The sequence below is a fragment of the Sycon ciliatum genome, chromosome 11 (genome assembly GCF_964019385.1).
Source record: "Sycon ciliatum chromosome 11, ocSycCili1.1, whole genome shotgun sequence".
Lineage (NCBI taxonomy): Eukaryota > Metazoa > Porifera > Calcarea > Leucosolenida > Sycettidae > Sycon > Sycon ciliatum.
In genome coordinates, this window is record NC_088653.1 from 95,649 (window position 1) to 117,720 (window position 22,072).

Sequence of the window (22,072 nt, forward strand, 5' to 3'; positions counted from 1 at the left end):
CAGAATTCCAGTTTGCCGATGATAGTGCCCTCCTAGCCAAAACTTGGAATGGCGCCCAATCTGCTCTCCAGCTGTTCAGTGATGTTGCCACCTCACTCGGGCTCAGGATGAACGCAATGAAGACTAAATTCATGGCGGTTGGGACTGGAGTACGCGAAACGGATGTGGCACCCTTCGCACAGCAGCAGGTGACGTGCAGCATGTCACTGAGTTTACCTACCTTGGTTGCCTCATAACACCGGATCGCACAACATCTGCAGACGTCACTCATCGCATAGCTGCAGCCTCCAAAGCTTTCGGACGCCTCCGTAAGCCAATCTTTAAGAAGGGAGATTTACCGGTCTCCACGAAACGTAATGTATACACAGCCTCTGTTCTCTCAGCATTGCTGTATGGCTCTGAAACCTGGAAACCCTGCAGCGGGATGTGCATTGTTTTGAATTAATCCACAACCAATGCTTGCGGACTATATTTGGCATCAGCGGAAAGAGGCAGCAAGAGGTTCACTTTTCCTCATCCACAGTCCGAACGTGGTGGGGTGATACCGAGCTAGTTACAGAGAAGATTATGTTTCGCAGACTGACTTGGGTTGGTCATGTTATCCGCATGTCACCCAAACGCTTGCCCGGGCTACTCCTGTTCGGTTCACTGACCCAGACCCGACCTCAACACAAGCCCAAGAAGCAGTGAAAAGATGCAATCCGTGCTGACCTCAAGATTGCAATTGTCAAGGAGAGAGACTTGGTGGGATGCAATCAGCTGCCGGAGTACCTGGAGGTCAGCATGCCGTGAAGCTGTTGCTTGCGCGCACCGCACCAGGACTGAGCACAAGATCAAGCCGGTCCTGTGTGACACCTGCGGCCGCAGTTTCTCTCAGCCTCGCTGTATGGCGCGTCACAAGTGCACAGTGGAGCGAGCAAAGCCGGTTAGAGAGCAGTCTGGGTCTGTTCAGTGTAATGCGTGCGGCCGCTGACTCCTATCTCGTGGGGGCTTGGCGAACCATCAGTGCGGCAAGGATCCAGCTCATTCCCTCAGCCAGCCTTGATGGCAGCAACTAGCCCTTTCCCTAAAGTGCTTTTTTAATTCGCACTTAGTGCTTTTCGCGTTCCTCAACTTCTGCTGAAAAATGTGCTCTTTTTTCAGTGAAAACAGGCAAAAAGTGCTCTTTTTTCTGTGAAGCATAGCCAGGATTCATGTCCAGACATGAACCCAAGCTGAGAAATGAATACGCACTCTTCCATTTATGGGTCCACGAAAGACGGAACAGGAAATAAAGTTCAAAATACCCGCTTTTTACAGCATTGTGGTCAAGCTTCACCATCTTGGAAGGGGGGTGGGGACCTCCCCGGGAAAAATTTCAAAAATTGAAGCCAATGGCAAGCATTTCGGGGCATTTGTTGCCATTTCAGTGTTACTATGGTGCTGCCCCGCGGAAGAACTATAACTCGTTTCAGCCAATATCTACAGCCAAGCTCAGAAAGCTGCTGCAACTAAAGCAACTGGAAGCGATGGTATACCAACTGTCCTTCTCCATTTGTGTGGGGATATGCTGGCCCCATCGCTGACTTTGCTGTTCAACAGATCACTGAGGGAGGGGAAATTCCCAGAATTAATTAAAGTGGCATGCATCTGCCCACTGTTCAAATCCGGTGACCCCAGCCAACCTAAGAACAATAGACCAGTTTCCCTACTCCCAGTGGTCTCCAAGATCCTTGAACGGATTGTTCATGAGCAACTGTCTGATTTTCTGGAGAGCCAAGATCTGCTACCAATGGAACAATTTGGTTTTCATAGCCACTACTCCACCTCTGATGGCCTAGTGTTAACGGTAAAGCAAATTAAACAGGCACAAGTGGTTCGCCTCTACACTGGGGTCGCTTTTGTAGACATGTTGAAAGCCTTCGACAAAGTGCAGCATCAGACTCTAGTTAGAGACCTCTACATTCTCGGCATAGACGGTGTTGCTCTACAGTGGATGGCCCACTACCTGACCGATCGTCAACAGTACGTCCAGATTGGCCCAAGCAAAAGTGCTGCCTACGCAAGTAGCTGTGGTGTTCCGCAGTGCTGGGTCCATTGCTCTTCGTTGTGTATGTTCAAGATACACCTCATATGGTCAGGCCATACGGTGTCTCCCCAACACAGTTTGCAGATGACATCTCATTACGAGCCAGTGCCAAGACACAGGCAAATGTTGCTCAGCGACTGTCGGGTGCAGTACAACACCTGGGTGACTGGCTACGACAGCGTGGCTTAATTCTGAATGAAATGAAAACACAAATCCTACCAATCCCTCCTCACAAAGCACCACCCTTTGCCCTACGCGTGACATACAATAGTCAAGATCTGCCGGTGGTACCATCGCCCAAGTATCTAGATTACATTTCGACACGTCAATGTGCTGGCAGACAATGGTTCCACGTGTTGTTATCAGGGTGTCTGCTCAAATAGCTGTCTTAGTCCACCATGCTGCATCTTTGCCCCTCTCATGTCGCATCTGCTACTTCAAATGCTTTGTGATGCCTGAGATTCTATATGCATCCAATGCTTATGCCCCATATCTATCTGTTCACCAGGACCTCCGTCTGAAAAGGCTCTTAAAGCGCGCACTGCATGCTGCATGTAAAGTGCCCCCATGGACTCCCACTGTTACGTTGCTTGAGCGTGTACATGTCTCTCCCTTGCGCGCTACCATTCAACTTTAAACTTGCTCTGCTTTATATTATGGCGTTGTCTAAATTCTTCAGGAAGTTGATTGTTTGAAACTTTTTTTCGACCTGTTCTGTCACGAAGAACTCGAGGAGGCAACATAAACCTGCTTATCGTCCCTGCAGCTACTACTGCACATTTTACTAAATTGGTGACACATGCTGGCGCAGTTCTCTGGAATTCCCTCCATGCGGATATCCGAGGCATCACCAAACTGGCCGGCTTCAAGTCAAGCACTTTGCAACACATTCTTGCCTGCTTTTAGCTTTACGCCCATGTTTCTGTAGCTGTGCTGGAACTGCTGTATTTTGCTGCCACTATTTACCATTAGCAATGTCTGCCCCCTCCTCCACCCTAGACAGTGGGTCCATTGTTATTAGGCATCTGCCTGTTTTGGTTTCTCCACTATAAATAAAAGAATACTACTACTACTATAATGGAATACTTTTTGATTCTGCAGCAAACCAAGAAGACGGTACGATCGGGGACAAGCATTAGCCTCCTCCGGAAAAATTTCAAAAATTGAAGCCAATTGCAAGCATTACCAGGCATTTGGTGCAATATCAGTGTTACAGCAATGAAAGACTTTTCTGCAGCAAATCACGATCGCGGACTAGAATTTGCTACATTTCCGCTGAGCTGCCATCATCACGCTTTGTTGTGGTATGCTCCAAAAAAAAAAAAAAAAAAGGTGGGCGGCCTCAGCCGCCCCAGCCGCCACGGCCTTGCATATCCATAGGAAATAGAATTTGGTGATGCCACCTTCAGTTTGTCCGTAAAATAGTAGTGGTAGATTTTCTTTTGACCAGAGGAGACCAGACGACGCTTGCAGACATCAGCACGAGCACTGCACCAGTCACACTCCACAACAGCTAAAAGTTGCTCCTCACTAGCCTTGTTTCGTTCCATTTTGATATTGGGAACTCATCAGAGGAGAGAGAGAAGTTGAATGATATGGGTTGAACTACATGATATTGTTTTATGGAAGATATTGGCGCAACGTGAGTGCATTCAACGAGCTATTGTGTGTGACAAATCAACGCAAATGAAATAGTGTAGAACGAAGGTGTTTTGAACTCTACCGACACAACTATCACAGGTGCTAAGTCAATCACAAGGAGAAAGAAATAAAAACAGAAAGGTTGCGTGAAATAACTACATGTCACAAAGTATACTGGCGTGGTGACAATGATGAATGTAAAGTAGAAGCCGAGTGATAGCAAACAAAATCATGTTGGACGTCTAACGTCACATTAGAAAGTTGCTAACTGCACAAGGCAAATACCTCATGAACCTCTAAAGCTGACGTTGGGTAGAACAACTGGAGGTCTACTGGAGACCTTGACTAGACATTATGTCAAGGAGGCAAGTTTGGAAAGAGCCAGAACACGATAAATCAACATCAAAATCACCACACATCACACTATCCTTTCTATCGCTAGAAGCTTCAGTAATTGCAGCCTCAAGGGATTGCTAGTAAGCAACGGGACGCCCAGTTGGTCGGTAAAGTTATCCAACAAGACAGGGTTTGAGAGGCGAAGCAACTTCTATCCGGAAACACAGTTTTTTGTTCACATACAAACAAGCACAACCACCTCTAGTTTCCCCAAGGTCGAGACGGTGCACGGAAAAGTGGTGAATGGATACTTCTGTGCTTAGCATGGTTGGATCCAGCCAGGTTTCCGATGTTGAGATGATATCTGGCTAAGAACCCTGGTGCAGTTGAGCTTAGTAAAATGACTTATGGAGAATGCTGCTGATATTCATAGAGTCTAAGTTCACAAAATGAGGTTTGCAGCGCTATTTTTCTATGTGCTTGGTTTTGAAGGGCGGGTGTTAGCGTTTAGTTGAAGTGTTCGCCTTGATGGACGAAATGGGTGAGAGGATTGATTAATTGAGGAGCGCATTGTCATTCCTACCGCATGCGGTAGTAGTGATAACCATGGCAATATGAGTGTTTGTGGAAACAAGTGCGAGAAATGCAAAAATATAAAGGCATCATTCTGTTGCCGTTCCTGATGAATACCTTGGGGAAATATTTTATGACGGAATGGCAAGGGCACGGCGAACATGAGCTTTCGCTGTGCGCATATTCTTGAAACCCTTTTCGTACACGCAGCGGCCATGACGGTAAAGGTTCTCCAGATTCACCACGTCTGCGAGAGGCCAGTGAATTTCTTCCTCAGGAGGTCCGCGGAACCGGTCCTTTGTTTCCCAGATGGGATAGAGGGAAAAAGTCACGAACAGTGGTCGCAGACATTTTCAACTCAAACCCAAGGGTCACCAAAAGAAGCTAAACTCACAGGAGCAAGCAATCTCGGCTCTGGTCTCAATATGGACGTGTTTTGTTCTCCTTTTTTTGCAAAATGACCTGACTGAATGTAGGGCCAAGATTTCCAACCCTAGAACGTTTGTTCCGTTACTGTGTAATGTCTTTGGTCAGGCTGGGAGTAAGTGCTGCAAAAGTTAACGTTTGCTGTCCTTTTGCTAAGGATCTTTATTTTCCTGTAGCGCAGCCTATTACACATGCGCTAATCCCGATTTTTAAACTCCCGAAATATACTTTTTCTACGATTATCTCCACCCGGTGGAAAGCCAATCCGAACAAGTTTTCAGAAAATCCTGGTAGTAAAAAGTGTTTGAAATGGAGAGGCCTTGTCACAGCTTCTTACCTGTTTTTTCATTTTTTGTATACGCGGTGGTGCAATTACAGATGAAACTTCCTCCTTTGATATCAGTGCATTGTTGGGTTGCAGTATCACATGAAGCATGTGAGCAATTGAGCCCTGACCAATAAAATTGAAGTACAGGAGCAAAAAGCAGCACATAGCATATATATATAGCTTGACTAGTTTGAGGGTAAGACACAAACGGGAAAAGTCTGGAGAAAAATTGATTGTCACCCTATATAGCTGTCTGCATCATTGAGTATATATATATTTATGTAGGACTCAGTGAGCAGTCACGTCTGGATGACCGATCACGATCCTCCAACTATCACGATCCCCATGACCAATCAAACAGTCCCAAATCCCGGAAGAGCAGTAATAAAGTCACACACCAGTTTGAATCCCTATGATCAGTCACAAACAAACGCGAATTTTTCTGTGAACGGTGACAGGATCTACGTCAAAATACTACGACCCAACTGTGGACATTCACGCGATCAACAAAATGTTTTCGTTCACATGCAAAGGCATCAGAGGTGAGCAAGAAATATCTCGATCAACTCTCGATCTCCGCGTAGTCTACTTGTGGGTCGAGTGTGGTGTGTGTGCGCTCCTCTCCCAAAAGAAGTAAGCGAACATATTGCAGGCTTCAGATAGAATCTCTCTTGAGGGGACGTTCTGGTTAGTAGATTGTGCTATCCATCATCTTCGAAGAACAAACTTAGTCGTTCAGAAATGTTATTGCGGAATATATTCAGGCAGGTAATTTCTTTGCATGCCGGTGTTGCTAGAACGGAGACTGATTTCAACTGATACAGCATACAAAATATAAGCAGCACTCACTTTGTGCTTTTGAAGAGGATGGGAAACAAGATTACGGAGTCCGAAGTGGACATCGTCCATGATGCAGAGACATCACTAATGAAGGTAGAAGTGAAAATATGTTCATCTCCAAGCCGGTACTTTTTATTTTATTGTATTTTTTACAAAATACACAATTCACCGGCAGGCACTTGGGGCTAGCATTGGGTGAGCTGGTGCTGGGTGGGCTGGCCATGCTGAACCGACCAGAAGTCTCTGCATGTTCACATGGCAGGCGCACGAAATAAGGGAGGGTAGCATAAGCATGAGGGGAAAAAAGCACAGGAGAAATGGAAGACTTAGAAGAAAGGAGAGGATCTAGTTTTGGAGCACAGCAGAAAATAGCAAATAATCAAATAGATAATAGGAGTGAAAGGAGAGTGTCAAATGAAGGGTGCAATAGGGTAGCAGTGGAGATTGGCTACTCAGAATTGGCGACAATTAGGCTTGGGTGGGAGAACCAGGGGCATAATCCCGGAGGAGGCTAGAGGCGGTCGATAGCCCAGTCCCAGTCAAAATGCCTCAGGTGGACATAGAGCTTCTTCTTGAAGGTCTGCATCGATTTCTGGGAGGGGAGAGCAATGAGGATAGAGGTTGGGTGGCAATTCCAGGTGTCAATCATACAATGGGGGAAGGACCGAAGGACATTGTTCCGAGACTGAGGTGGGACAATCTGGGTCGGCTGGAGCGGATGGTGGCTCGCAATTGTGCGCACGCTGGCTCAGGTGCGGGCCCAGGCTGGTGCTGGCGGAGATAGGAGGGCTGTGATCATTGCAGGGCCAGTCAGATAGTGGAGCTTGAACAGGTAGCAGAAGGCAGCAACAGAGCCACGGATGTCCAGGCTGGGCAGGTAGCAGCCTTCACCTATGACGTGGGGTGCCCTACGTTGGAGGGCTTTGAACTAGGCTAGTGTGGAGGTTGCTGCGCTCATCCATACTAACATCCCATACTCCAGGATCAGCCGAACAAACCCACGGTATACTACGGCACGGTATCGTGGGTTGAGAGCCTTGGGAGCCTTGCGGAAGAAGCCGAGTCGCTGTGAGGGAGCGTATGTGCTGCTTGAAGCATAACTGGTAGTCAAATTTTACTCCTAACAGGCGGAGCTGATCCACCTCAGGTACGTCGGTCTCCTGGAATGTGATAGAGGGAACTGGGTGGCGGGATCGTCGGTGGGTGATCGTGAGGGCTTGCGAATTTGTCGGCTCAAACCTGATTCGCCAGAGGGTACCCCAGTTGGCAAGTGCATCAACAGCCTGCTGGAGCGTTGCGACTCCATCTGGGATATTGGCTCGGGTTGTGATACACATAATATTATATACCGTGGTGTCGTTGGCATATACTGCGAGTTTAGCCTCTTCAGGTAGGTGGTCCTCTGCATCGTTGATGTAGATCAGGAACGGCGTTGGGCCGAGGATGCAGCCCTGCGGCACCCCTGACTGGATTTGGATTGGATTGGATTTTTTATTTATAGTGGTGACTATAACAGACATTTGCCTAATAACAATAGACCCACTCGAGGGAAAGATGCAAAAAGATATGAATAATTAATATAATAGACTACCGGTATTGGATAGGTGATCATGTTCGCATTTTGCATAGCTGAAAGTCATAATTACCAGCGTGAAAAAGCAAGGCATTGGGGTAACAGTTTCTTAAAACGGGCGGAGTTATCCACACAGCGAGCTAGAGGGTGCAAATCATTCCACAGCTTAGCACATTCGAAGGAAGCGCCATGACGGGCAAAGGCAGTTCTGAGCATGGGCAACTTAAGAGTGCGTGATACAAGGCTGCGCATTGCAAGACCATTATTTAAACGCTCGAACATTTGACTTAATGTGACACTACAGCGGCCTTCCAAACAGCGCCACGTCAGATACAGTAATTTCTTGCAATACATGGTTGCCAAACGATCTAGACCAAGTCTCGCAAATAAAGGGCTTGATGGGCTACAAAAACCAGTATCGTACACTGAACGCAAAGCTCGCTTTAGCATTCGTTCAAGCCTACCTAACTGGGTTAAGGAAAGGCCAGCAGAAAAACAATTTGATGCATATAGAAAATCTGGCAACACTAGGCACTTTACGAAGGTTTCTCGGCAAGTCAGCGGAATATTGTGTCGATTTCGGAACAGAATACCAATTTTACTGGCTAGTTTGGAGACCATAGAATCAACTTGAGTGCTCCAAGAAAGTTCCTGGTCCAAATGTATTCCAAGGTACTTTGCACATGTCACTTGCTTGAGCTGCACTTCATGGCAGTAGACTGCAAATTGGTGGTCAGTAATATGTGGCGTAGACAGGAAGAGCACTTGTGTCTTCCGAGCATTTAGAATTAAATTGCGGTTTGACAGCCAGGTACTAATGGCTGAGACAGCTGCAGACAGGGAGTTGCTAAGCGCATTCTTCTGCGTACCGCAAACATACAATAGAATATCGTCAGCAAATTGAATAACTTTCACACAAAACTCGGAGACAATGGACTGGATCAAACGAACATAGAGTACAAAAAGCAGCGGACCAAGAACAGAGCCCTGGGGAACGCCACACATGCAGGGGAAAGGAGGGCTATAGTTCTCAGCAATGTGCACTATTTGGCGACGATTGGACAAATAGTCGGCAAACCAAACTAATGCTGAACCGGATATGCCAAGCTCAAACAAATCATTAATGAGCACTTGGTGCCTGACCTTGTCAAATGCTTTGGACATATCCACGAGCACAGCACCAGTAATTTGTCCGGCATCGCGAGCGCGAACAAACGTGTCCGTGACGAAAACTAGAGCGTCTTCCGTTGAATGTTGACGTCTAAAGCCAAACTGACAGGGAGGGTACAAATTCTCCTTGTCCAGAAATGAGGATAGTTGTCTATGGACAATTCGTTCTAACAGCTTCGGCACAAAAGGCAGGAGAGACACAGGGCGATAATTTCCCGGATCTTGAGGATTTCCAGCCTTGAATACCGGCGTGACATGTGCCAACTTCATGCCGTCCGGCACAGAACCAACAGCAAGAGATGCATTAAATATCAATGTTAAGGAGGGAGCTAGCAAATCAGCGCAGGACTTCAGAAGAAATGCGGGTATTCCATCACTGCCTGTCGCTTTGCTGGTGTCCAAGGAACCCAACAGTTTACGCACGCAACCTATTGACACCGAACTGAAGGATGTAAAACCCTTAGGTCCCACTGGGCCCTGTGGAAGACACAGTTCAGGTGTTCGTTGTTGATCACTGACAACATCAGCAAATACACACCCAATGTTGCTTGCAGAGCATTGTGGAACGGATTGGACACGTTGTCTTCCGGATAACTCGTTCAAAACCTTCCACGTTTTCCTGGGATTACCTTGAACACTGGTGAACTTAGACTGAAAAAAATTCGTCTTCAATTCACGGTTCATACGAGTCACGATACGCCTGGCTTCTTTAAACGCATCGTAATCAGTCTGGCACTTACATTGCAGCCATTTCCGATGAGCGTGGTTACGTCGTCGTATCAACAGGAACAAATGTTCATTGACCCATGGTGAATGCTGTCTTGGTCGGGAAGACGCGTGGCGCAATGGAGCATGAGCATCAAGAATGGGCACAACCTTAGTCAGCCACTGTTGCCACATGTCATCGCAGGACCCACGAAGTTCACAGAGGTTGGCGCAAGAAATATCCATACGAAGTCCATTCTCTTGAAGTTTCGATAAAGTCGCTGAGAAGGCAATGCTGTCGGCACTGGTTTAACACAAATCTTGGTTGCAATAGCACAGTGGTCGCTGAACGGAACTGGACACACATCAGGCGGGGATATGATTTGAGCTGTACTATAGACATGATCTAATAGAGTACAGCTCCCTTGCAGCGTTATGCGTGTTGGAGATTTTACAAGTTGATGCAGGCCTAAGCTGGTTGTGATGTCATGCAAGGAGGCATGCTGGGATGTGGGAGATTGACTGACCAGATCAACATTAAAGTCACCACAAAGCAGAATATTCTTGGCTTCTCCCGATGCCTTGTGTAACATGGCCTCGAAAGTCTGCCAGTAAGCTAGTGACTGACTCGGTGGGCGGTAAATACACCCGACAAGAAGAGGTTGTGGGTGAGCTTTGATCTCTACCCAAATGCATTCAACGCCATCGGCTGTTAAGTCGGGACGTAGGTGACTAAACACTGAGTTATTAACATACAAACATACACCACTTCCGGGTTTGTCGCGCCTGTCAAGCCGAAATAAAGTATAGTTTGCGATTGACAACTCCATCGACGGAACGGAGTTGTTAAGCCACGTTTCACATACAGCAGCAATGTCAGTTTTTGTGTCCGATATCAATTGGGACAAGTCAGTAAGTTTATTACGTAGACTGCAAATATTCAGGGACAGTGTCCGTATACATCCAGGGTAGAACGGGGTTGCGCCTGGGTTCATTTTACTACTACTAGCCGGTAGGACGTTACGGGTAGTAGAGGCCTGGCCACCTACGACAACTTTGATCTTGCGGCTAGTGAGATAGCTTTGCAGCCAACAGAGCAGGGACCCTTTGACACCGTATTGCTCTGCATTGTGAAGGAATCCTGGGTGTGAGACCTTGTCGAAGGCCCCAGCGATGTCCACTGCGAGCACCCTGACAAGGCCTTGCTGGGCAGCTGTCTGGTGCCACTCATGCTGGAATGCTATCAGAAGATCTGATGTGCCAAGTGCGGCGAGGAAGCCGAATTGCCGCGACGGCAGGATGGAATTCTTCTCCAGGAAGTAGATCACGGTTGATTATCGACTCCATGCATTTGGACATGACAGACAACAGGGAAATTGGTCGGTAATTCTTGGGATTGGACTTTGACCCATTTTTTGGGAAAAAGCACAACATTTGCAAGTTTCCAGGAAGCACAGGGCAAATAGCCGGGAAAGTGGGAGAGCAACCGTTTCAGCGCAGATCTTCATAACCCTGGCAGGTATTGAGTCAGGCCCAGTGGCCTTGCTGGGGTTGAGAGCAAGCAGGGTGCAGCGAAATGTGGCTGGGCGGAAGTGGATTGTAGTGAACGAGTTCCGGGAGCGTGGGCAAAAGGGGGCATTGTACAGGAGGTGTCAAAGTCATTCTCAAGGCTGCATTTATCAGCGAAGTACTGGCATATGAGTTCGGCCCTCTCGGTATTCCTGGTGTGCTCTTGGCCTTGGCTGTGAACGAGAACTGGGATTTGGATTGAATTGGATTTTTATTTATAGTGGTGACTATTACAGACAATTGCCTAATAAAAATAGACCCACTCGAGGGAAAGATGCAAAAAGATATGAATAATTAATATAATAGTCTACCGGTATTGGATAGGTGATAATGTTCGCATCTTGCATAGCTGAAAGTCATAAGTACTAGCGTGAAAAAAGAAGGCATTGGGGTAACAGTTTCTTAAAACGGGCGGAGTTATCCACACAGCGAGCTAGAGGGTGTAAATCATTCCACAGCTTAGCACATTGGAAGGAAACGCCATGACGGGCAAAGGCAGTTCTGAGCATGGGCAAGATAAGAGCGCGTGATAAAGGGCTGCGCGTTGCAAGACCATAATTTAAACGCTTGACGGATAGAGCTGTCTCTACCGAGGCCTCCGGAGCGCTTGATCAAGATCCACCACTACTTATCCTGGAGGCTGCCTGTTGCAAGCTTCGCTCTGGTGCGCTGGAGATGTGCTTGCTTAGCGCTGGATAGTCCCCGCACAGAAGCCAAGCATGCCCGTCTATACTCTGCCTGAAGAACAGGATTGGTCGAGTGCTTGCGGAGTCCGCGCCATGCCTGGCGATTTGTGGTAACAGCAGCTGAGCATTCGGAAGTCCACCAGCTAGGGTCTCCTGGTCGCGTCTTCAGGACTTTCGTTTGGATGAACCGCCCGATGCCCTCAAAAATGCGCTTGGTTACATCACTGCAGGAGGAGTCAGGATCATCAGTGATCAGTTCATTCCACGCGGTTGCTCGGTAGAAGGCTGCGAGCCGAGGCCAATTAGCACGTTGGGAACGCCAAACGGTCCGAGTGGCTGGCATATCATGGGAAAGAGTTAGCTGAAAGTCGGTGGTGATTACTGCATGGTCTGATCGATCAAAGGGTGGGTGCATGGTAGTTGTAACCGCACTGGGGACATCCGACATGACTAAGTCAAAGGTGTTCCCGCCTCGAGTGGGCTTTGACACATGCTGCTCAAGGTTGTGGATGTAGCACATGTCTCAGTGGCATCTCCGGTTGTGTTGTGCAGCTGCTGCCATGCAATTCATGGTTGGGGACATTAAAATCGCCTGCCCTTAATCATGTGATTTTGCGACCTTTTTTGGGGAACGCCAATTTCAAGGTTCCCTTCGGAGACTTTTTGAAGTGTTTTGCGCATGCAATGTACACCCCAAAGGAAACCTACCTGCAAAATTTGAGCGAACTCGGATAGATCGACTTGCACGCCTATGCCAGCTGATCATCAAACAGGACGTTTGGTACTCTAGGTACAAAGGTTGTGCGGGATCATGCTCGCGCGGAACTGGCGGAGCGGGGATATATCCAAATAGGGCTTTCAAATGCAAGATCATAACGTGAAGCAACTTGGAAGAATTAGTATGTATGCGAAGTGTATCGGGGAATGCACGCAGGGCGATAGTGCGGGTTCGAATCCCAGGTTATGTCTTAAAAAAAATTGGAGAAATGAAAAATGTACTATGTATTTTTTGCCTAGGTCATCAAGGCAAGAAAGCATAGCGTAGGGCCCTGAGCTTCCAAGCTCTCTCGTTACTCGCTCAATATCCGATTTTAAATTTGACACACCTGATGAGCCGTCACTAACAACACGGCGAAACCTACGTCATGTCGAACTACAATTCGTCCACAATAGTGCAATGCATGAGGAGTAGCGTTGAAAATTGGCGTCCGGTTTTGTACAATTCGTTTTCGCTAAGCTTCCCTTTCCTTTATCTCTGATATTGCTGACCCACCCAAGTTGGGTTGCTGCTTCGAATAGGGCTTGAAAGTGATGACGTCAAAACGGCCAGGATGTAGTAAGTTGACATCAGATTTCCATTTTGGATCCATTAACGTGTGACTTTGCTATTGCCTAATTATGTGGGTGCATAGCAACCCACTCATGTCACATGCAGGTGTGACTTTTATTTCGCCACCAGTTATAACCCCGCCCCCAGTAGCCAAATCAGTCAGTTTCACTGGCTACATCACCATGCTGTGGGTAAGACCGCTTGAAATGTGCTTGGATCCATACAAAAACTGGATCCAAGTGCATCCAGTTTTTGAATTTTTGAAATTGTTGCTATGCTGTGACGTAGCACTTTCAAGCCCTATTGTAGTCCGACCTCATTGTCATGTTAGTAACTGGTCTCCTCGTCGTCCTGTAACAGTCGCCATTCTTTGTTGCCGCGGGACTTAGCTTGTGCACATTTTCACTGCGCTCACCTTCCCCTCTTCAGTCTTACGTATCCATGAACCTTCCAAGTTGGAAGGCTGTTGGTTTGCGCACTGGAGATGTGTTAGAGCTAAGTCTTGGGTCGCTGAATGTCTCAGTAGCCTGTCAGTTTTGTGCCCTATTATCGCACTTTTGGACCATTTAGTATCTTGTTACAGTCGCGGATAGTTGCTGCATAACTCGTTCTCATGTGTTTCTTCTCTTTTTTACTTATTAATTTTATAGACATATTCACTAACTACATATTCTTGTGATTCCTAGTGCAAATAAAACCTGCTATGCCGGCTTTCAAGTAAAAAGAAAGATAAGTTCCTCGTGCACAACTCAATCAAAGGCCTTGCTTAAGTCAATAAATTCTACAAGGATTGTATGACCCACGTCTCTAGCCAACGTCCACTCACTTAGAGCCAAGTTTCATTACCTGCTCTGTTGATCGCTGGGGCCGGAAACGAAATTGATGATCGTGTAGACAAGTATACGGGTCGAAGTTCCGCCGCAGTTGATCAAGGGCAAGACGTTCCAGCATTTTGCTGAGAATGTTAGTAAGCGACACTGGGCGATAGTTGGACAGAGAGGTGTGATCAACCAGCCGGGATTTAAGAATGGGGGAGATATTAGCGATTTCAAAAAGATGAGGGAAAGTCGAAAATTGAAGAGAAGTATTGAAAATGACATGACACGGATGCATGGATAACATGGATGCATGAAAATGACATGGATGCAGCCAATGGGATTTCGGTCTTTGACCACTTGGTGGTGGGTCTGATCTACTCACCTCCCCCCCCCCCGTTTATGCGCTGCATCTGCGCCTTGATCCTAGAGGGTAGTGGCGTTCCCACGGCGGATGCGGAAAACTGTGCTTCCAACCGAGTCTCACGCGAACGTGAAATTTATTCTAGTTTATTATTGAAAATGACTAATATAGAAGGTGCAATAACATTGGATGTGGCCTTAAGGATAGTGGGAAGAAAACAATCGAGTCCTGTTGCTTTGCTGCTGTCGAGGTAGGCAAATCTTGCCCTGACGTCGGTTACAGTGACTTGCACAAACAAACCAAATGCAGATTGAGGCGAAGGTTCATCTGGGATGTCGTACCTGGGGTTTGGATTAATCACTATCTTATGGAGAAAAGTGTTCAACTAGTCAGCTGCAACCGCAGAAGGAGATGTAGGAACGACATCGATTAGTTGTGTGGTTGATAGTGGACCACAACAGCTTTGGGATCTGTTAATATATTTAGGCACACATTCTGGAAATGGGCATTTATAAGTAGGGTCCAGCGGATGATGCTCCGAAAATGCTCGTATAATGCTAACCATAATGCTCCAAAAACTGCCTTATAATGCTGATTATAATGCTTCGGCAAGGGATATAATGCTCTTCGTTTGGGACAAAAATGGAAGAAAGTCTGCACATTGTCAAACCTCCAGGAAATTATGCATATCGTCGATCTGCATCTGAAGCCGCCACCTTATCTCTCACGAGCTCCACCACTTCTTAGCACTATAAGACATGATCGCTTCTCTATTGATTGCTCTCCATTCCAACATTTTATGCAGGGTTGTGGCAGAATAGTCCGTGTATCAAATCTTTCCCCTAATTATCCATGTAGTGAGAGATGAAACAATTACTGCAGGTAGTCATTCATTGTTGGGATGAAGTTAATCTTAGCAGATAGTATTGCTGCCTGCAGACGAGCTGTCACTGCGTCCACTCTGTGAATAATGTCTTCATCTGAAACACTAGACATGAGGCCAGCTCCTGAGATCCGATCTCAGATGGAGAGCTCTCCCATTCGCGGAAATCCTGAAAACACTTTGTCAGAAGTTATTTTGCCACTCTACATCCTTTGCTTGTGCCCTCAATCATCTTCTCCTTGAGATGAGGTGTAACGTATGGCTTGCCATAATACTCCTCCTTTCTGATAGCATTTGACTGTAGGCCTGGCATTACTACCGTCAACAACTAACTGTACATGTACGTGCTTCATCAGGAAAGTGAGACAGGCGCTGCTGAGCAATCGACTTGGTACTGAGTCCATGAGAAATTCTAGTTCCTTTCGAGCCTCCTGAGCTGGACTCGGCAAAGGCAGTTCTTTTGGACCGAGCTATTTCTATTTTCGAGCTATGCAGTGTCAGTGCAACTACTGGCGCAATATCGAAGAAAAGCTGATTTCCTCTGGCGGATGCGTGCCAAGAGCTCTGGGGTCATGAACGGCCAGTTCTTCTTGCGCGGCCTTGTGGGTCTTCCAGGGCGTTTGTACTGCGCTACCACATCTAGAACGGTGCTGAATCTCCCCAACTATCCGTCAAGCATTAGATCGACGTTGGTAGACGAGAACGAGGATAAGTTTGCATGCTCTAGAAGACCTATCAACTCTGGGAAGTTGACGTTGCTATAGTCCCGGATCTTCAAAGTAGCATCGTAAGCAGGCAGTTGTGTATTGGACTATACGTCCAATGCTGCATAAGGCCGCGGTCACACCAAACAAGCCGTTTCCCGCTTGCGCTGAAAGTGGCTTGTGCTGAATGGGGCGGTTGGTCACACCACGGCGCGAAACGGGCTGGATTTTTTTGTGTGCTAGAATTTTTTTTTCTTCCCGCTAATTTTGGAATATGACTTTCTCTTGTTGGCACGTGGCAAACAACAGAGTTTTGTTGCTGGGCATTGGAGAGGAGTTTCATTGGAATCAGGGTGCTTGTTAGAAAGATTGAGGGAGGTTTGAGAGTCGTGAGTTTGTAGTGCAGCCATGGATCCTGAAACTAGACGCCGTGTTGTTGTCTGCACCTTCCTGTGCACTAATATCATGGTGCGCATGCTTCTAGCGAACACTAAACGCCCTTGTCCGACGCTACCAAGGCAGATCGTGCCTGGTATAAAACGCACAAGGAACGATGAGGACGATGATGATGATTACTATTATTATTAGACACAATCTCATAGCATGTGACAAGCATAGCTAATGCAGGGACAGAATCCCCTGAGACAAGGGCGTTGAGCCAGCCACGGCAATAGTAAGCTAGGAAAAACGAAGCAAATACGAATTAAAGCAGAAAATGAACGGAAAATTACAAAGAAAAACGATTAACGGAAGTGAGCACTATCAAAATTTGTGCATCACCCAGGTATTCGAGAATGTTCTGCGATAATAATTATTGCGTCTAGTTCAGTTGTGATAGTAGATCTTTAAACTGACCACTAGAAGAACAAGTTTTCAGACCGTATGGTAATGATAACCAATGAGAGTAGCCGGAAAACAAAGGGGACTTTAGATACTGGGCTGACTTAACAAGAGGCAGGATGAGCGCGTTACGGGTTGAGCTTGTTGAAAACCAATTGTAGTTCATCATGTGTGAAGGGGTTTTATGAAGAAATATTTTATGAACCAGTGTACAGAGATGGTGCTTATGACGAACGGGGAGAGGAGAAGTGTGTGCAAGTCGATAAAGGGCATCCGAAGGAAAACATCGATCCTTGTTGTAAAGAATTTTAAGTTTATATCTATGGTGGACTTCTAATTGGTTCAGAGTTGTGTTAGAAAGGCCACACCAAGCGGTATCGCAATAGTCGAATATAGGGAGAATATAGCACTGATAAAATAATAGTTTACACTGGATGGGCAAATGAGTGCAATGTGGTTGTAGTACCCCTAGTGCTGAACTGGTTCACTTGCATACCTCTATCTGTATCGATGGTAAAGTGCTGACAGAAGTGTCCAGTGCTCGCTGTCTGGGGGTTGTAATTGACAACAAGCTCTCGTTCACACCTCATTGTGATAAGCTTGTTGCCAAGGTGTCACGCAAAATTGGTGCTCTAAGGCGTTCTTTTCGTCAACTGTCCCCGTGCGCTTGTCGCCTTTATGTGCTATGCGTAATTCAATCTGATCTAGAATTTGCATTTCAATCGTTCCTACCCTGCTTATCTGCAAAAGACCGTGGGCGCCTATTTGCTGTTCACCGTCGTGCGATCCGAGCTGCCTGTGGTGCCCATTACTGTGCTGACGTGGACCCCCTTTACCACTCTCTTAAGCTATGTCCTCTGGACCACCGTTTCTTACAGTTGTTCATTAAATTTATCTTTCAGTGTAAAGTAGCTCACCCGGTTGCCAGTTTAGATTCCCTATTTTGTAGGCACAGTACACCTGCTTACACCACTCGCGGCTCTTCTGCAAATAATCTTTCGTTATGCCGATATAAGACTGCATGCGGGTATCGCTCATTGTCTAGTAGGATTGCTTTACTTTGGAATGCTCTGCCCTTCGAAATGAAGTCTTGCAATACGTCTTCTGCATTTAACGCCCATCTTGCCTGCCTTCTTAATGACGGGCCACAATGTACCCGGTTAAAACAGCTCCTTTTTGAAAATGTTTTCAATGAGTGATGTGTTGCTTTGTTTTGCTCTAATTGGTGCTTTTCTCCAATGTCATGCAGTCGTATTTATTCAGCTTTTATTTCTTGTGTACTTGCATACTGGTATTAGTTTAGTCCCACAATCTGCGATAAAATGATCAGCTGTAGCACCTACTCCACTTTTATGTTTATGTATCTATGTCATTCGGATCTTCCCAAGTTGTACAATGTACTGTTGAGAAACCGAATTCAAATAAATCAATACCAAAAAAAAATACCATACACAGTTGACATGTGCAACCCAAGAGAGTTTGCAGTCAAACATCACACCTAGATGTTTGTGCTGAGTAACAGCACGGATAGGCTTAGTCGAGTCAAGGAAGTATAATGGTTGATCAGGAGGGATGAAAAAATATACATGGCTTCTGTCTTGTCTAAATTGGGCTGGAGTTTCCACGTTTGCATCCACATGACTGCGCTGTTGATGCGATGCTGCATGGTAAGGAGTAATTGTGCAGGGGAGGAATCAGAACAGATAAGGCCAGTGTCATCCGCATACCAACTAACATCGGGGACAACTGAAGGTAGGTCATTAACGTAAAGCAAGAATAACAAAGGACCCAGAATGGAACCTTGGGGCATTCCAGACGTTACAGGGAGGGGATCAGACAAGAAATAAGACAAGCGAACAGCCTGAGAACGAGCAGACAGATACGAGGATATCCACCGCAAGGCAGCATCCTCCACCCGGAAGGTGACCTCCAACTTGGCAAGTAAGCCACGATGCCAAACGGTGTCGAATGCCTTAGCCAAGTCGAAAAACACCATTCCCACGTGCTCCCCACAGCTCCTCTTTGTCGCTATGTCTTGGACAAGTCGAGTCACCTGGTATTGAGTTGAGTCGCCTCGGCAGAATCCCGATCGAGCTGGTGAGAGAGCCGGAGCGATGTGCAGGTAGAGGGAATCGATGATGACGATGAATTGCCGGCCGCTGTCCCGCTCCTGTTTGGCAAGCGGAAACGACATTTGTGGTGTGCATTGCGTAGCCCTGGTGTGTGAAATGCAGTGTTGAAACGAGCTTATCTATAACAAACGAGCGATCAGTTCCACTAACGAGCAAGCTATCGAGCGAGCTAACGAGTTTCATTGATGTATCCAATTATGATTTTATAATCTTGTTGAAGTTCGATTTCTTTCAGCTGGTTCAATCACCGCCGGCATTTGGGGTTTGCTGCTGCTTCACTTCGGACTGCTGTTTGGTGTCGAGATGTATTTTTAGCGCCGTCGTTGAGCAGGCTTTGTAAGAATAGACCGTTTTGCAAAGATTGCAAGTACATGTAACCCTGTTCTTTGCTGCATCGCGGGAGTAAACTTCCAAACGACTGAACGTAACTTTCACTCGAATGGAGAGTCGACCGAAGCCTGTCCTTCAACGGGTCAGCAGATGCAAAACAAGACATCAGTATAGAGTCCACCAAAGCTGCAACGACAACTGAAACAACTCAGTGTCGTGTAGCCATACAGTCACTCTGACTGCGAGTGATTTTCACTTTGCGCGGGACTGGACTCTCGATCGACCAGGGAGTCCTAAAAATACTTTACGTCTCCCTGGCATGGTCGACATTTGTACGAAGTACGGTGTTCGTTAGTGCAAACGAGCTGGCCGCACAAACGACCGGAGTTTCTGGCGAGCGAGCTAATGAGTCCCCGGTGAGATCGTTTCAACACTAGACTGAAATGACAATGTCATTGTACACTGGAACACCATGGGCGTGCAGTGGGATGTTTCTGACTGGGAAGACAACCAGTACAGACTTCACTTGCGGCTGAGCAAGAATGCATTCTGGACGTTGCTCTGTGACACATTACAGATTGCCAGTTTCCTCTGCAAAGCGGCTATCGATTACTTTGCACTGGATTGCGCATGGTTTGTCCATGGCACAACTAGCCTTGATTTATGGAATTGGGAAGTCCACCGCTGTCGCCATTGTGCACGACACAATTTCAGTACTGAAGAAGCAGCTGGCCAATAGAGTGATTAAATTAGCATGTATGCAAGTCACGTGTCGGTTTACTCAATTGAATTGTTTTGCAGTCTCAATTTCTGCCTTGATCTATGGCGCTACATGCAAATCTCGCCTACATACGCAGTCTGACCCAATACATGCATCATGTTTCTCCTGTATGCTATAGTCTGCACTGTGCATCATCGTCTCTTTTTCCACATTCGCATTGTGACCGTTCAGTTGTAATTTGTTCCCTTGCTGTATGGACTGTAGATGTTTTGCAGCTCAGGTTACGGTTTGAACACTGCCTCTGTCTCTTGCATACATCACAGGAACTCTTACAAAATATTTGTACTTTGAGGTACATTATGATGAACACCGCGCACACACTCATACCGACAGTGTGTGTGAATTGCTTTGCGAGAAGCACGATGGTGAATATTGTCAACATGGTTATTGTCCTGCAAGCAAGCCTTTGCTTGTCATGACTGACCTGACTTGTGCTAAAAAATATGGATATGGATTTACGCCGGTGATGTTTCCTGCAATGGTCTAGAGGGCACGTTAGAAGCAAGTGCCAATAACAGCTACTGTATACAGGGAAAGAAACTTAATAATAAGTACAGACTGATAAGCCAAGGCTTCAAACAGAAAGACGGACTGTCTCAGACATAATATACAATGTATCTACTTCTCAAGGACACCCTTGATCAGCTCAGCCTGAAAGGACATGACCGTCTTCAAATTGTTTGTGAGGAAGGTTTGTTGGTTCTCCTGCAACTTGGCAGTAGTGTCAACAAGCTGCGTTCGGAGCATGGTGGAGTGCTTCTCCGAGCGCTCTGCCATCTCCCTGTCATGCTGGATTGTCCTCTCGGAACGCATGATAACATCCTCCATCTTGACTTTAGACGTACTGGCATAGATGTCCAGGAACTTGTCCATAGCAGACCCTTGCCTCGCCTGGGCACTTTAACCCCTGGCTGCATGGTGGCTGCTACTTGCTGTAGCCTCGTCTGGTGCCTTGAATGCCCGTTCTGCTGGTGGACGACCAATTGGCGTTGCTGGCGTCGCCAGGCGCTTGGCGCCTACTTGGATGTCGTCACTGTCACTCTCTGATGACGACATCTAGTCCTCAACCAGAGATGCTGCACTCGCGGCTGCAACACCTGGCTGGGTGACTGCTGTGGCAGTAGCCACTACAGGTGGTGTTACTGCTGTCGCTGCCAATGCAGGTTCCAATGGCACTTGTATGGATGCCACCTCCACGACAACTTCAGACGACGCCGGACTAGTGTCTACGGAAAAACTGAATCCCAGAGTCGGGTGGTTAGCAAACAGCTCATAGAAGAGCTGAAAATGGAGCCACTTTGCAACCTGTAACATATCGAAGTAGACAACAAATAGAGTTGCCATGAAAATAATGTATGATACATTTGCACACAATTTCTATGAACGCGCACCCAGACGTTCTTCCAGTATATTCAGAAAGATTTTGTTCTTCTGTCATCTTCCTTTTACAATGCTCAATCACCGCACATCAGACTTTAGTAAATTTTATTTGTAGAAATAACGTACTTTAGATTCTCAGCCTTGCAAATATTCAATTTGACAAAGATACTCACATCATGAACATGATTCCAGTCAATGTGCTCTGCTGGACTGGCATCATCGTCATCGGAATCGGCAGGGGATCCCGTCTGAGGCTTCTTCTGCTTCAGCAGAGGTCAAACATGCTTCAGGAGTAATCTTTTCCCGGTGGCCTGCGGAGTTTGGGAACAATTTGAAAACAGTATTGGTGTTGGGGAGTACGAGACATGACTGGCGCATGAAAAACGAGGACGAACTATTATTCCATGATTTGCATGGGACAACGACAAGTGAATCGTACCTTCAAATACTCAATCTTGTTCTTGAGCTTCTTGTCGGTCAGTTCCACCAGCCACTGTGGCACTTCCCGTTAGCCTTCTCCAGCACACTTCTTCAGCTTGTCCAAGATCCACGCTCTCTTTCTGGTATTTTTTTTCAGAGTGGTCTCATACTTGGTTTT

The 22,072-nt window shown here is 46.7% G+C and overlaps 1 protein-coding gene across 1 annotated transcript in view; it reads right to left on the reverse strand.

The window, feature by feature from the left end:
* The window catches only part of LOC135827294 (slit homolog 2 protein-like), a 190,935-nt gene that overhangs the window by 43,873 nt on the left and 124,990 nt on the right, over positions 1–22,072 (reverse strand). The window contains exon 13 of the mRNA XM_065339819.1: positions 5,382–5,495. Coding sequence (XP_065195891.1) covers positions 5,382–5,495 — 114 coding nt within the window. The remainder of the gene's footprint in view (positions 1–5,381; positions 5,496–22,072) is intronic.